Raw genomic sequence first — 15,958 nt, 5'->3', positions numbered from 1 at the left:
TATTTATTATTATTAAAAAGGGAAAGGGTCTTTTCTGCTAGTGCGCAGGAGCATACTTCCATTTTCCCTTTACTACTACGAGGTCCCATGGCTCCTATGCCGCCGTGTATCGTGGTCCTTTTCTTTTAGTGCTTCGACCCGAAGCGATAGCTTCTAGCTAGTTTAGTGGATAAGATGGCTGCACTCCAGCTCACTCAAGAATGGGATGACAGTGGTCCACTGGCAAACTCGTTCTGATCTTGGACGCAGTACATTGGAATCCTGAAGCACCACCACGAACTATACCGCACGTCCGCCTGAGGTGCAGTAAGGCACTACTATGTTGTGACAGCATCTAACTCCGGCGTGTCAGCTTAATTATCCTCATCAAACCACTTACTTGATGTATAGCTTTCCAACTGGTAGACGATTTCCTTCCCCCAAATCAATGAAGAGGGGAGACGTAAGTTCATTCTTCCAAAGAATCGGAAGCGAAGTGCTATGCCGGGGAGGGCGGATGGAAAAAGAAATCTCTCAAAAAAAAATTGGGGTTCCCAATGTTTCTCCACGCTCAACGAGATGGCCAACCTCGGGATGCTTTACTCCTAACCCCATAAGGTTCCGACACGGAGCTTAACCTGAATCTTGGTTAAGAATGGCGATGATATAAATTTCACATGGCGCACGATTCCATGGATAGTTTCATTTGAGATTGTGCTAGAGGATATAACTTACGATCATCGGGTTTGATCATGCCACTAGACATTTGATCAAGACATTGCACAATGATCTGAACACTTTGTCGCATCTCTTTGATACGAATACCATAACGATCATAGTGATCTCCTCTAGTACCTACTGGTATTCCATAATCCAATTGGTCATGAACATCGTAAGCTGCTATTTTTCGCAAATCCTAGCATACCCCAGAACCTCTTAACATTACACCACTGATTCCCCAATCCTTAACTTGCTGTGTAGTGACAGTACTAATATCCACTAATCGTTGTTTCCAGATACTGTTGTCGGTTCACATCTCTTCTAATTCGGCGATACAAGAAACAAATTGGTGTTTTAATGAATCAATATCTATACATAAGACAATAGGCAGATCTTGTGCCACTCCACCTAGTCATATGAAACTGGCATGCATCCTGGCTCCCGAGACCCTATCATAGAATTTGAAAAATTTCTCCCTCTCCTAAAAAGTTCACAGGAACGGAGTTGATGCTTCTACATCGATAGCATGAATAGTTAAAGCAAGTAAATGATTTGAAATTCGAGTTATTTCACGGAATAATACTCATATATATTGAGTTCGTAATGGTACCTCACAATTCAAAAGTCTCTTTACGGCTGAAGAATGGGTGTGTTCTTGGGCCATCATAGAAATATAGATAGGGTCGACGACGGAATGAAGAACGAAACTTTACGACAACTTTTTCATTGATGTTCACTTGCATCACATACAAAAGTGTTCTCTGAACAATGCAATAAGGTCATCCATAACACAACTCTCCAACTTTAGTTATCTTAGCCCTAGGCCATGCTATTCAATAATATTGGAAAAATGGCAGTGTAAGGTAAGAACTAGTATGGAAAGTTGGTCGCCTTTGGAAGCCTTCGCCGGTAACCAAAGCGTATTGTTCCCGCACCCACTTTGGTATTTTGTTTATATCTTTTTTAAGTTATGAACTAGAAGGGGGGGCTTTCGCTTGAATTGAAGTAGTGCCTTTGGAATATATGTAGGAATCCTAAGTGGCACTTTCGTGGACGCAAACCGTAGGAAGAACAAAAGAAAGGGTGGATGCTTGTGGGCCGCGGCCATCCATCCTCGAATAGGTGGGCTAACGCTCTGGATCCTCCTTACTTGCATAAATGAATGGATCAGAAAGGGGCTTGGCTCTCTATTTCCGGGAAAGGGGTGAAGGCCATAAGAGAAGATTGCCCTACAGGTAAGGAAGAGGGGAAAAAGGTGTTGTCATCTATCTCGACCAGTTTCCTCACGATTGGAAATCCGGACCGCCTCATAGAATCACTCTCATTATTTAGCCCTTCGTTCCACCAACAAAGAAGTCATCCTTGATGATTTCCCATTCCTTCCCTTTCTATAACATACCGAGACACCCTCCTTTCCAATCACTAAGAAAAAAAAAGACCAATCAAAGCCCTATCTAAGTAAACCTTCGTCTGTTATTTTTTTGGCCCCAAAGGTGTTTATTCGACCTATTTCCCAATTTCCCGCACTGCTCAAGTAAGTGTGCGGCTCTGTATGAGGACCTCCTTCTCTTCTGCCCACTCTCTGTCCACACGGTTCTCAAAGTAGAATAGGAAGGGTGGGCAGCAGGTACCACGAGCTCTCTGGCCTACACATCTATCCAGAAGCAAGTGTAGTTCACCGGTTCCACCGAATTGTGCTATCTCTCGGCAAAGATCATGTGAGTGTGTAGTTATGCTTCGAATGCTTCACAATAGAATAGATCGATCCATTTCCTATTCTTTTTCAGTACACATGCTTTATATCTCCGACACACAAGGAAGGACGTGGTGGGAAGGAAGGAGCCCTAGCCTCTGTCTGGCCGATCATTTCACTGGAATCTCACATTCACGACCGCGTTTGACTGCCGCTCGGGGATGTAGTCTTAGTGGGTCATTGGATCCATCTGTTATCTCCTTTTATGACATGTTGTTGTAGTAGCCATATTCCATTTGTCACTTAGTCATCTCTGCCTCGATGCGGGTCAGCACCTCCGAAAAAAACAGAGGACTTCATTCAGTGACCCCGTTATCGCCCTCTGAACGATCAGAATAAGGTAAAGCTTAAAGATAAGTTTTGTACTCAATTAATTTCTCAGTCCCTCTAGTCGGGTGGGCGCCGACCGGTTTATCGACCAGATCCCCCTAAAATCCATACATGCAGGTCTCCTCGCATGCGACTCACGCCATTCGAGGTGGCCCGACCCAACATTCATTCACAAATCCTATAGTGAAATTGAGACTGCTCAACCTCAGAAGCAAATTCATGTGTAGGCAGCACCGTCTTTTGTACCGTTGACTCTATCTATTAATGGAATTTTCTTTATTTAATTTTCTATTTTGTATAGGCTCGCTCCCTCTTTTTTTAAGAATTCATCCATTTTCCCTTACTCCGTAGGGCCTTTTCTAATAGGGAAAAGCCTTCTATTTTAGTCAAATGACCCGACCTCACCTGGGTCTTCCACCGTCTGGGCTCCCTTTCCTTCCTATGGTATCCTCCCCCAGTGCGGGCCTACCATGCTTTGCACCTGTGGCATTTTCACCAGACGGTCTTTGCTAGTAGTACCATCCTCCCCGCTGGCTGTATGGGCGGGTTGTCCCTCGCAGTTGCGTTCTTTTAAGCAATGGATTAAAGGAAAAATGTAGTTGAATGGAACAACAGGAGGGTTACACATACCACTCTGCTGAGACGTGAGGTACAGGTGGTGATGATCAACCCGGGGTATGGACTAGAGCCTTTGACAGGCACTCCAGAACTCGCCAACGCTAGTGAAAACCCAGGTCGGTCAGTCCTCCATTCATCCGACTGGAGGTATGGATTACGAGGCCACTTTCACAACCTTCTCCCTTTTGTCCCTAAGTGAAATTTTGGATTTGCCTGTTCTTAGTCGTTATGGGAAAGAAATACAGAAATAAAAAAGAGATTATTCCCTTAGAGCTTGTCTAATACCACCAGTACCAGAAATGCATCTCCTTCACCCACGCGAGAGACTTCAATGTCAGTCGAGAATAACAGCTCTTTTATGAAAGAAGTCGGCAGACATAGTAATTTGGTCGGTATTCCCTAAAGAGTAGCTTTAGGAGACAAAGTGCCCCCTTATATTCTCCACCCATCTACGGAGGGTTTTCGTATCCGTCTCCGAGGATATCTCTAGATCGTAAGGTATTATCGCCTTTGCAGCACTGGACTATATTTCCCATTTTCAGAAAGTGCACGGACAACCGCCATTTCCCTCTTTCACAATGTTCTCGTGAAGTTGCTTACGAATTACAGTGTGAATGTCCCTTCGAAGTCCCGCACACTCTTTTTGATTAGGTGCGGGGTGGGAAATTTATGTCTGTGTTGGCGCCTGCGGCAGCGCCTCTAGAGCCGCCCCCTCGTTCTGGTGCCAGCAGTTTCTGAATGACCTCCCTTTCCCTATAGGTCGAGCTTTCTTTTCAGCACTCTCACTTCGTTTAAGCTGAATTACATCCACCCTCTCACTTTGTTCGAGCTTCCTTTTCAGCCTTCTCACGGTGAAAAAAGTTGTTAACTATATTGAAATATTCTATATCGTCGATCCGAATTGTCTCAATTATAGCCAACTCCCCCTCCCCTGTCTCTTTCCCTATCGAAAAAGCAACGCTAGTTATTTTGTTCTATAAATGCTAACCAAATGACACACTAGGGCCATGGGTCATGAAAGAGGTTGACCCCATCCTCGTTAACTCTGTATGGCTAATGAACTCCTCGCTTTAGTCCGTTCTTTTCCTTCTTTGCGCTCGGTTCGATAGTAGCCGTGGTAGTAATGCTTCGGAGCCCAGTTGTCGATCCAAGGCACTGATCGAGAAAGTAATAAAGAGACGTGAAACGTAATTCTATAAGGGCCTTCCCGCAAAAAAATGAGTCTTGGCAGTTCAAGTGAAAGTTTTTTAGACTAGTTCCACTAAGGTGGTGAGGAAAGTTAATTCTGAGAGAGAAGCTTTCGCCTCGGTAATTACCTAACGTGAGAGAGTCGATGCGAAAGTAGTTCTTTACACGAGGAAACGCCAGACAAATTGACCTCTACTAACTACGTTTTATGTAGTCTGGAAGTTAGAGAGATACTAAGGTATAGTGTTGCTACCAGAAAATGCTCTTTCATGATCGGCGTCCAGACTTGCTATACCCCAGCCGCATCCCCGGATCACTTGTTATATCTACTAACGCTTCATTCTGACCAACTATACTTGATATAAAGCACTTCTATAGAAATTAAAGACAAGAAGAAAGCAAGAAAAGGATAATGATCGCTTTGGGAACGTCACAGGGGAGGAAGATAGAAAGGTAACCTACGACACCTGGGAATTATGCATTTTCTCCTGCCTCAGCTTCGGGGATGGAAGGAGGGCGAGAGCATAGCACGCACACTCTATGCTTTTCGCCAGCTTTCCCTCTAGTTAAATATTAGCTCGTACGCTCTCTTTGTGTCTACGAATTCCTAGAGAATGAGTTAAGCATATAGTTGATTGCTCTTTCTTTTGATTGAGCGTCAGGACTTTTGGAGTCTCTCTCTATAGGCGTGCAAATCAACAGAGCCACTGCTCTTCAGGGTGATGAGGTGGAAAATTCCTTACTCAAACTTCAAAGGAGCATCTTTGCATGAATCAATACTAAATCCTCAGTCAGCTGACCTACTGTTTAAGAGATTAGAGCAGAGGAACTCCGTAATGGCGGAGAGGGATTGAAAACCACTTTACTCTAAGAAGAGGGGCTTAGCCTCAAATCCAAATGATTTCTCTTCTTCTTTTAAGATATATCTAGTTAGGACTTGATCGAGGGATCACTTGACTTCGAAACATAAAGTAACAAGACCATAACCCCGTGCCCCCGCCTTAAAGGATCCCAACTCATCACCCTCATCTCCAACTTATTCATTGTTTTTAGGTGCTTTTGACTATTAAAAAAACTTATTTGGAGACCAAGGTGATGGTTCATCTTCGACAGCCAACCGGGGTCATATGGAGCCGGCCTCTCCGCCATATCCCCTGCTCGCAACCTCCATAACAAAAGTACATAGAAACCTTGATTTGTTTACTTCCTCCTTTAATAAGATTGGGATGAGGAGTGACCTTTTATTGGACTTCGAGGATCGGCTTAAACTTGAAACTGCCTCTGAAGCAAAGAGAGGCAAAATAATCGAATTCGGAATTTGCATTGCTCTTTACGGCTTGGAATTCCTATTGTATAGAATAAATGTATTGAGCAATGCCTTTCTTTTCTTGAATTCCAAAGTTCTCCGCCTTTTCTCAGCTTGACACCTACTTTAGAACCATTATTTTCTAAGTACGATAAAGCTTCCTTATAAACTAAGGCTAAGGCACGCTCGATAGCAAGAAACTAGTGACTTCTTTCATGTCATTAACTATAACTTGCATGAGGTATCACACTGGGGCCTGTCTTCTATCCGTTTCTTGGGTCCGGTCAAGCCTCCTTGAAATTACATCCCTGCCTCTCGTCTTACTCGAGTTGCCCCGCTCCTTTGGCAGTTAAAATAGCTCGCTTCAAGATGTAAGATTATATCCCTAGGTGTAAGTTACGAGCAAAAGTTCTCCTGCTAGTGGAAGTAAGAGTATCAAGGTTAGGACCGCATATAAATATAATAGGGGAAAACCATTTTATTCCCTAGAAATTTGTCCGGTTGGAAAAGCCAGAACTCTTATAAACCAGCTTGATAAATGGTAGTGGTAGGGACAGTCTCAGTACCACTGAAAGTGCGATAGTCCTTCAAGCAAGGGACTTGGGCAAACAAAGTCCTTACTCATATTCCACCAACAACTCGCATATCGTATAGAGATTTTTCCTATCCTTTCCGCATAGACTTGCTTCATAGCTATGTCAAAAGCCAATTGAGTTTTACTCTTCAGTAAGAATGATAAAGCATTTCGCAAGCTTGAATCCCTATAAAAAGTCTGTCCCAACAATTTTGCCTGAAAAGAAAAAAACTGGGGTAGAACTTAAGTTTCTATGGAATTGAGTAAGATCCTTTTGAATAGAAGATGCCAATGAAAAATCTTTTTTTAGAGGAAGATGAAAAAAATATGAATTTACCTATTGATTAACCTTTGAAGCGGATAAGATCCAAAGAAGTCTATACCTGCAGATGAAAGAGGAGCTTCTTCGTGAACATTTCTAACAGTGGTTTCTCCTCCAACAGTCAAGTAAGTAGCACTGGTTATTCCAGCAAGAGCTCTTACTCTAATATAACTAGTACTGTCAACTCCAATTGTAGAAGTGGGAATGTCTTCACCACCATATATTGCATTAAGAGCTTCTATTGCATCAACGGTAGAAATGGAGAGCAGGCTCGGAATATAATAGCTTGAACCGCTTAGGCTCATTGCACCTAAATAAATAATAGACACGCAAAAAAATAAGACGCGAAACTTATAAAGTTGTAGCCTTCTAATACATTCTTTTCTAACTCACTCAATCGATAGGTTTAGGCAATCAACTGGAAATTGACCAAAAGGACCTATCAAGTCTTTGAAGTCAAAGCATGCATCACATATCATCATGCATAGCTTATTAGCTGTAGTAATTACATAGGAAACATAAAGCATATAGTACTTTTCTCCATTGTCATGAATTAAATGGTTGTCTCTCCTCTCTCAAAGCAGGCGAGCTTCAAGCTTGGAAGATGAAGAAAAGCGAGAACGGGAACTCCTAGAGCTGCTGGAGAATAGAAAAAGAAAGATCTGAAGGCCCTGGGAATATACCACTCCCGATACTCTTCCTCCCTCACCTCTATCCCCAAATCAACGGTTTGATATGATGAATTGAATATATTTACCGATGATTACAATTTCATCAATATATACTAAAAGAAAAAATAGAATAGTTTCCACGTTGACGAGTAAAAAGGGACTGCCTGGGATTGAAGAAAACCAGCATCCATAGAAGCAAACTTGGCTAACCCATTTTGGGACGCTTGTTTAAGTCTATAAATGGACTGATTCCGGCGTCAAACTATGTTCTCCCCCTGTGGAAAATATACGTGAGGGAGAGAGATGTATACTTCCTTTTTTGGAACATGTTAAAGCTATACGCTCTAAATCACTTTCATAACTCTAGGTGTCATCGCTCCTAAGTTATCATTCTTTTTCCACTGTATGATTGCAGTAGGGGGTCACGTAGGATGGTTAAGCCAGGAGCAAGACTGATACTTTGATTAGCCAACACATCTTCACATCGCCTTCCCTCAAAATATGTCTCAATTCACACCTTCAATCCCTTCTCATTAGCTCTCTAATTCTCAAGATAATATTGAAATGTGGATCCTCTGGCCCAGCCATTGTGCAGCTTCTTTATAGAATCCAGGGAGTCCTTCTCTTTTTGAAGAGCTGATGAGCGTGGGATATAGATTCAAAACATATATGTGTGTGGTCTTCGTGTATCTCCACCTACAGGGCTGGCTATGCCCACCATCTTTATCTTTGTCTCCCCGTCCTACCGGGGTCCGCCTCTTATTCAACATTCGAATACTAATCTAATTTGGATTAAGATTCCAAAATTTGTCAATATATCACGATTACCCTCTATCGTCCAGTCTATGGCCCAATCTTTATTTTGAAAAAGTCTCACAAGAGACTTTTAAACAGATCTTTTCGGTCTTTCAGGTTCGCTTGTTATATCAGGTGACGTGGAGAAAGAAGCTAAGAGCAAGGAGAAGTTTGTTTGTATTCAACACTATAGGGGTTCTTGAGATAAGTCGAAGAGATAATGATGGGCTAACTGTGTCCAGTTCACTACGAACAAAGAACGGAATAGAAGGGGCCTAACCAGTCCTTCGTTGCTCCCGTTGAGGGATAGAACTCTTCCAATGAAGTAGGTGATACATTCGAACAAGAGGCAGACTAAGACAGTGAATCGGATCTCACACATTTCACCAGCCTCTTAAATTAGGGGCTTCTTTTTTCGAGTTGCTTTCTTTCGTGATAGTAGTGGTACCTACCTGCTAAGCTATCCCCATTTATTCTGTACTTTATTTTTTGCCCGCCCTAAGGAAGGCCCTACTTTCGAAGGGACTAAAGTAATTTGATTTAGGATGTCACTAGGCTACTAACCCACCTTTTTGATACAACATCTTTCTACTGCTGGATCTTGTAATAAAGCTACAAAAGAAGAGCCTGATGCACTCGAAGAGTTTCCCACCCGGACTGTGACTTCTTTCTGATTCCCCAATCCCAGCTTGGACTTCCTCGTGCAAGGAGTTTTATCCCAGATTGTATTCATTCTGTTTGAGCCCGAGACTTCTAAACAATAGGTGTAAAGAAGGTCATCAACCAGTAATTTTTTTGCTTTGGAATTGGAATCCACATGCTAGATGTGAGGCTTCTCGTCAAGGCACAACTTTTATTCCACGATTGTACCATTGCCTTATCCTGTTCCAGTAGCCGCACGTTCTACTGTCTTGGTGTTCCAAGACTTTTTATCTGGCTTAGCAGCACTTCTTTTTCTGGTGTCCCATGATGGTATGGATAATGCATTTTCTCTTGCCGTTGCAGGGTCACTTCTTTGACTAAATCAACAAGGGCTTTAGGAGTTACACCGGTTTGCCTTCTGGCTTGATTGAATGGACTGAGATCGAGGAAAAGCTATCATGCTACTATCTTTTAACCGAATTGCAACTTTCTATCTCTTATGTTGACTACCTCTACCGAGAAGTTCTCTGTCGCTTCAGCCCAACCAATTCACATACAATTAAAAGTAGTCCTCAAATCCTTAGTACACTAAGTGCATAAAGATGAAGCAGTTGCTCATTAGCTGGATCAACGCCACCTCCGGATGGAAAGGACAAGGACCTGTCGGATGTTAATCTCTTTTCTTTGATGATGCATGCAACTACCTTCCATTGTCACATTTTTCGCTCTGCTACAACGAACGAACTAAATGGCAGACCATCGAGAGTGAGTGAACAGCTAGACAAAGCTTCTCGTTTGGAGAAAAATTGTGTTGTAAATGCGGTTGAAGGCTGAAATGAGATGACATAACGAGTGAAAGAAGTTACTGAAAGTAAAGCCCTTTTGTTGTGTTGGGCAACATGGGAGTGCGAACTCGGTTCCCTATTTGACACACGCCACTATTAACGCTCTTTCTCAGTCAGGTCTGGAATGTAGTGTTGTTCAACCTTTCCATTTGTCTTACTACTCGATCGGAGGGCTTATGGCCACTTTCCTATTTCTTTCTATTTTAAGTCGCTAATGGTCGTTAAGGCTGCTTTCGCTGCAGGTTCGTACTATTTAGTTTAAAGCAATAGAGGGCACCTTCGCTTCCTAAGGCATGGCCCTATGCCTTACTCGCTCCAGGAAGTACTTCTTCGATGCAACTAACACAGTCCTATTCAACTGTTCTGAATCTATGAGTGATATTTCAACTCTCTGAAATGTAGGGTATATTTCCTACTATCGTTTCTTTTCATTAGAGACGAATAAACCCCACTTAAGGTTTGTTACCAACAAAAATGGATTGCGCTTTTCTTTCCCACCGGTTTCAGAGCGCTGTTTTCAACCCCATAAGGAGTCAGTCAATGTACGATGAGGAACTACCAAGTGGTATCCAATTGACATCGGATTCTGGTGAAGCGAAAAATGCCTTTACCTGTAGTTGGAAATAAATATAGGTTGAATTTCCACTTCTATAGGCTAACTTAAAGCACAAACGTTATCTGTCCTACCAGTGAGTTAAAGTTAAATGCCCCATTCGCTATACCGTTAGTGACGCCTATCATGCTTTCAATCGGTTAAAGCATTCTCTTACCCGTTCAACTTATTGCTTTCCACTTTTCAATTTGAAATTTAGATTGTGACCTACCACTCGGAGCAATCAAGCTCAGAGAGCACTACTGGGCGGTGACTTATCGTCGTCCATTATCTAACCGAAAAGACATGAAGTAAAGACGTGCTCTTATTATATGTAATTTAGTGTCACTTTTAACAGTATAAGGTACAAAACCCCATGCCAATTTTCTTAATACCCTGTTACCTTGAATGATAGATTGGTTCGACTCCCTTCAACCCTAGCAAGAAATGAGTCCCTCTATAGTACCACCTCTTTCAACATGGAATAGCTGAACAGTCGGAATAGAAGTCTTATTTTCACCTTTCTCGAGTTTGCTTTCCGTGCTGACTCATCAGATTATAGAGTGAAACCTTTAGCGAAGGGATTTAAATATGATTTTTAGATCTGTACCCCTAAAGCTGCGAATATAGGTTAGTGCTTTCCATTCTTTTCCCTTCCCCTTTGTCCTTATTGTATTGTCATATTTCTAGTGGGATGAAAACATCGCTTTCGTAATTTGTACCTTACTAGTCCCGATATAGTCTCTTATTCGCTTTTCCCTGGAACTATCAATATACCGAATAGGTGATGGGGATATATACTTTTCGTAACTATACTAATAAGGCGTGAGGAATGGAAGCGCAGAAGTGAAGTAACAAAAGTGGTTTCCTAGGCTTTCGAAATGTGTTTTTCATTCCAAACTTTTTAGAACGGATAGGCATTTGGTACCTGTAAATACACTTTTTAGAATGATTTCGTGTTGAGCCTGATAAAGGGGACTTCTTTTTCATTTCGATAGGTAGGGTAGGAATATACCTAGGAAGGAAGCAGAAATGAAGTACAAAGGAGCGTTGAACAGGAGGGGAAAAGACATTTAAATTGGAGGGAAAACATCCCTTTACTAAATTCACCACTGTGAAGTGAGGAAGTGATCGATCCCTTAATATTTAAATTGCATAAAAAAACATAATGACATGGTTGTTTTATTGCCAACCCATCTCTTTCTTTCAATCGGATGCCATGTGTGAAGCATCCATCTCTTTCGGGACCTCAACTTCGTGACCTCCTAACGGAGGAAAGACTGATGTCATGGAAGCAATCAAATCTGGATTCTCCGACAAAGCATATGAGATCAGACAACTGTGTAGATGAGAGAGTGGGACGGACCTTGCTCTTAAGGGTCAAAAAAAGACCTGGCTTCTTTCTTTCTTGGTAAAGACTAGATCTACAGTCACACTTCAATGAGTGAGCCTCAACCTAGACATTAAACTCCTAGGTCTTGAGCTTATATACTGTTGAAAACGGTATTGTTCATAACTTGGCCTTTTTCGATTTCCTATTTAGCTCTTTGAATTATTTTGATGTTCCTGCCTAGCATTGAGGTCATAGGGATTCCATGTAAAAATGTTCGAATTATAATAAAGTAACGGCTCGAGAGAGCCTATACGGAAGCTCTTTTTTTCTGCTTCAGCTTGCTTTCCTGCGTGTCTTAATATGGCTTGCTTGCTAACGTAATTAGCAAAGGGATGGCGTGCTATCAGCCTCTAGTGGACCAACTTCTTATAAAATAGCATATTTTCTAATGTACGTCTCGTGCAAGATGTTGGGGGACATTGAAATACTGTTAATTAATCCATTTACTGATGNAAAGCATATGAGATCAGACAACTGTGTAGATGAGAGAGTGGGACGGACCTTGCTCTTAAGGGTCAAAAAAAGACCTGGCTTCTTTCTTTCCTGGTAAAGACTAGATCCACAGTCACACTTCAATGAGTGAGCCTCAACCTAGACATTAAACTCCTAGGTCTTGAGCTTATATACTGTTGAAAACGGTATTGTTCATAACTTGGCCTTTTTCGATTTCCTATTTAGCTCTTTGAATTCTTTTTATGTTCCTGCCTAGCATTGAGGTCATAGGGATTCCAAGTAAAGATGTTCGAATTATAATAAAGTAACGGCTCGAGAGAGCCTATACGGAAGCTCTTTTTTTCTGCTTCAGCTTGCTTTCCTGCGTGTCTTAATATGGCTTGCTTGCTAACGTAATTAGCAAAGGGATGGCGTGCTATCAGCCTCTAGTGGACCAACTTCTTATAAAATAGCATATTTTCTAATGTACGTCTCGTGCAAGATGTTGGGGGACATTGAAATACTGTTAATTAATCCATTTACTGATGGTTTAAGCGGCACATACCCGACCTTCACTGGAAGTGACATAAAAAAGACAGCTGAATCAAAAAGAAAAATGTGGATGAAAACAAATTTTATCCCCTATCGCACTGAAAGGGAAACCTATAGTTTGTTTGATAGGCCCGAAAATGCTTCTTATTGGTTCCCTGCCCCCTATCGATGTGAATAGTTTTTTAAACTAAACCCAAGACCACGCTATTCCCTTTTGAGTCTGCTCTTAGGTTCCCTAGCCCGAAGAAGGAAATACGATTCATAGCAAAGGCAAAGGCGATGGAAGCATGACTAAGTGCTTCTGGGGAAGGCGCCAAAGTCTTTTCGAGACGTGCGCCGGATAATAACCTAATTGATTATTCTGAAGAAATGGCCTACTATATTCCAGAATTAGCCTTCCTCCACCTTATTCTTTTGAAGGTATGGACCCTATTGAGCTAGCCTTAGAGATCGATACAATAAAGAAAGTCTCTACTCGCGAGGGCAGTCCTGCAGACGGTCAGGCAAACTCAAGCTTACTTCAAGAGCAAAATAAACTTGTCGTACCTGAAACAGAATTGGCTCACTGGCTTGATTCCCTCACTTCCTTGAAGTCGGTTGCTAATCGGTTGTAAGCTAAGACTTATGTCGCAGATAAATAGATACACTTGTTCATTTGTCTACGATCTGTTGCAACTTGTCTTTCTTGTGTGGTTCATACCTCATTGAATGATTGTTTTCCACTGTCTCTGTGAAAGAACTCCCTTGTTTCATTGGTGCAGTTGCTTTTTGGTGAGAAAACTCATTTCTTGTCGATAAGAGGAAATAAGCAGTTGTAGTAAGCGAGAAAGGAAGCAAAACTAGTCTTAGATGTCGCTATTCCGCTGCTTCTTCCATCCTCTTAGCTTTTAGAATAGCTTATAAACGAGAGCGTATAATCCTAGCCCAGTGGTCATCTGATATCTGTAGAAGTGGTTATGGTGAAAGTGCTTTCCAATATATCACATCGTCCCATCCTCCTAATGATATATTGGGAGGAGCTTTACGAAGCCATTCGTGGTCTATTTATATATAGCTTATCCTTTATTACTGTGACCTGAGAATAATAACCATATCCAAGCCAAGGAGTTATATCAACCTAGAAAGACCACGTTATGGCCGATTAGATTACAAAAGAAGCAATAGATTGATTAAGCATGCTAGCGCGAAAACTGTTGCGCCTTAGCGCATCCCTTTTCTTGATAGGGTAAGCACGAGGTCTGGTTCAAGGCAAAGTATAGCTTAGCGGAATGAAATAAAATTAGTGTATTAAACAAGTATGGAAAAACGGAAAAAGGGAATTCAAGCACTGTTCTCAAGTCTAGTTAATGAAGCTGAGAGGGAAAGCTTACATGATAGGATATACCTGCCTGAAAGGATATATATTCGATGTCGCATATCCGTTGTTGCATAGTTATATTCCTCTAATCGCTAATCACTGTCTTTTCCTCTTACCCAACATTTATCTGAGTCTTATGCTAAAAAGGACTTGCTTTTAGTTTGTCTTCGCCCAAGTGCGGCTAATGCTACAATATGAACGGAACTCATACTTATAACACTCCCCCCCGGAACGTCTTCTTGAAGAGCAGATCCAACCCTTCTTCTTCCTTCTCAAGAAGATGCCGAACCTCATTATTTAGCGGCTCTCTGAAGTCCCAGAGGTGGAAGGGGTTCAGATAGGTAGGACAAAGCACTTTCAATGGTGATGCAAGAGGGGGAAATGCCTTGACGACATCCACTCTCCCAACCTGGCGATAGTACTGTAAATCCTTGGCTCTTGATTAAAGAATGTATCTTACGCGACTCTATCCAATAGCGATCCTTGCGTACATGATAAATCATCATCCTTCTCTAAATCATTCATGTTGGTTTGTTTTCGTGATAACCTCCTTCTGTTCTGTTCGCAGATCAAGAACATTCCTTGGCTGCGAGTTAAATGATGAAACATCAATAACGACAGTCACTTTACTAACACCTAGAATGATAGCAGAATGGCTTCAGGAAACTACTGATACTAGAGTAGAGGGATTGGAATGATTGAAAGACCCTCATTTCCAAGACTGGACGGTTACCTCCAAAAAAGAGAAAGAGAGGGAAATGCCATACGCGGTTAAGAAGCTGAAAGAGAAGCTACTGGGCATGCTCACTGACACTGTTTAGTTATTCGGGATCAGAATTCCCACTAGAGAAGACGAGAATTGAGTCATGTCAGGGTTATACCTGTATTGTATTAGCGAAAGGCGGAACCCTTTTTTTCTTAACAAACGATTTCTCTCCTATCATGTATGATTGATCAAAGTCTGGTATGTAGGAATCAAAGTCTCAATTGACTGGCATCGCCCTTCACTCAAAAATTCTTCAAAGAAAGCAAGAAGCAAGCCAATCTACGCATAACATACCCTCTTAGTTCTTCTCCTTTTACGACCAGTCGAAGGGGAATGGACCAACTCGAAATGGACCAATTCGAGAAAAGGGTTAAGATATGGTGCTACGGTCAGAACAAGGAATGATTTCTAGGGGGGTAATGCAAATTGTTATATTTCTCAATAGTTAACAGAAAGGAATAGGTAAGAGGAGAAGTGTTATTTTCAAGCGAACCCAATAATGCAAGGAGGCGGAGAGCCTTTCGATGAAGCTTGCACCCACTGGGAAAAAGGAATAATATACCTTGCCAGAGTTTCCCGATAAGGGGTCTTAAAGAATATAAGAAAAAGCTTCATCGACTGCATTATCCACAAGAATGTCATAAAGGTTCTCTCCGGTCTTCCTAAAAAATACAGCTTTAGAGCGCAAGTCAAACTCATGATAGGCGAGCAAAATCACACACACATGGTTTAGCGGTTTGCTGTGCTCGCTGAGGAAACAAAATAAGGAATTTTTAAGGAGAAAAATTTGGACCTGACTGATAAACTAAAGAAAGGAAAACGAAATGCAATTCATCCGCAAATGACTAATTGGCATAGGCCATAGATAGAGAGGATGAAAGAAAGATATAGGAATTTCCCCACAGAAGCTAAAGGGGCCTCTCTAAAAAGAAGGCAACACTAAGTCATTTAGTTGTTTTCTATTTCCATTCTGCCTTCACCATGCCTACCTTATAAAAAGGATTCTCCAACTCATGACTTTTCTATTCCGGATGTGAGGGCTTAGGCTTCCATTTTTTATCTAGGGTTTCTTTATTCGCAGGGATGCTCAGTTCCTTCCTGTTCCCAGAGCTGAGGCATTGTA

The 15,958-nt window shown here is 41.8% G+C and overlaps 1 protein-coding gene across 1 annotated transcript; it reads left to right on the top strand.

The window, feature by feature from the left end:
- Positions 1-1,342: 1,342 nt before the first annotated feature.
- On the top strand, positions 1,343-2,836 carry LOC125868497 (uncharacterized). The gene is given in 6 exon segments (XM_049549127.1): positions 1,343-1,477; positions 1,557-1,608; positions 1,729-1,890; positions 1,893-1,960; positions 2,295-2,453; positions 2,456-2,836. Coding segments are annotated over 6 exon segments (912 nt in total). The 3' UTR covers positions 2,792-2,836.
- Positions 2,837-15,958: the final 13,122 nt, after the last annotated feature.

The sequence above is a fragment of the Solanum stenotomum genome, chromosome 6, assembly GCF_019186545.1.
Source record: "Solanum stenotomum isolate F172 chromosome 6, ASM1918654v1, whole genome shotgun sequence".
In the NCBI taxonomy this organism is placed as follows: domain Eukaryota; kingdom Viridiplantae; phylum Streptophyta; class Magnoliopsida; order Solanales; family Solanaceae; genus Solanum; species Solanum stenotomum.
The sequence above is the reverse complement of the archived record's forward strand: the minus strand, read 5'-3'. Positions and strand labels throughout refer to the sequence as shown.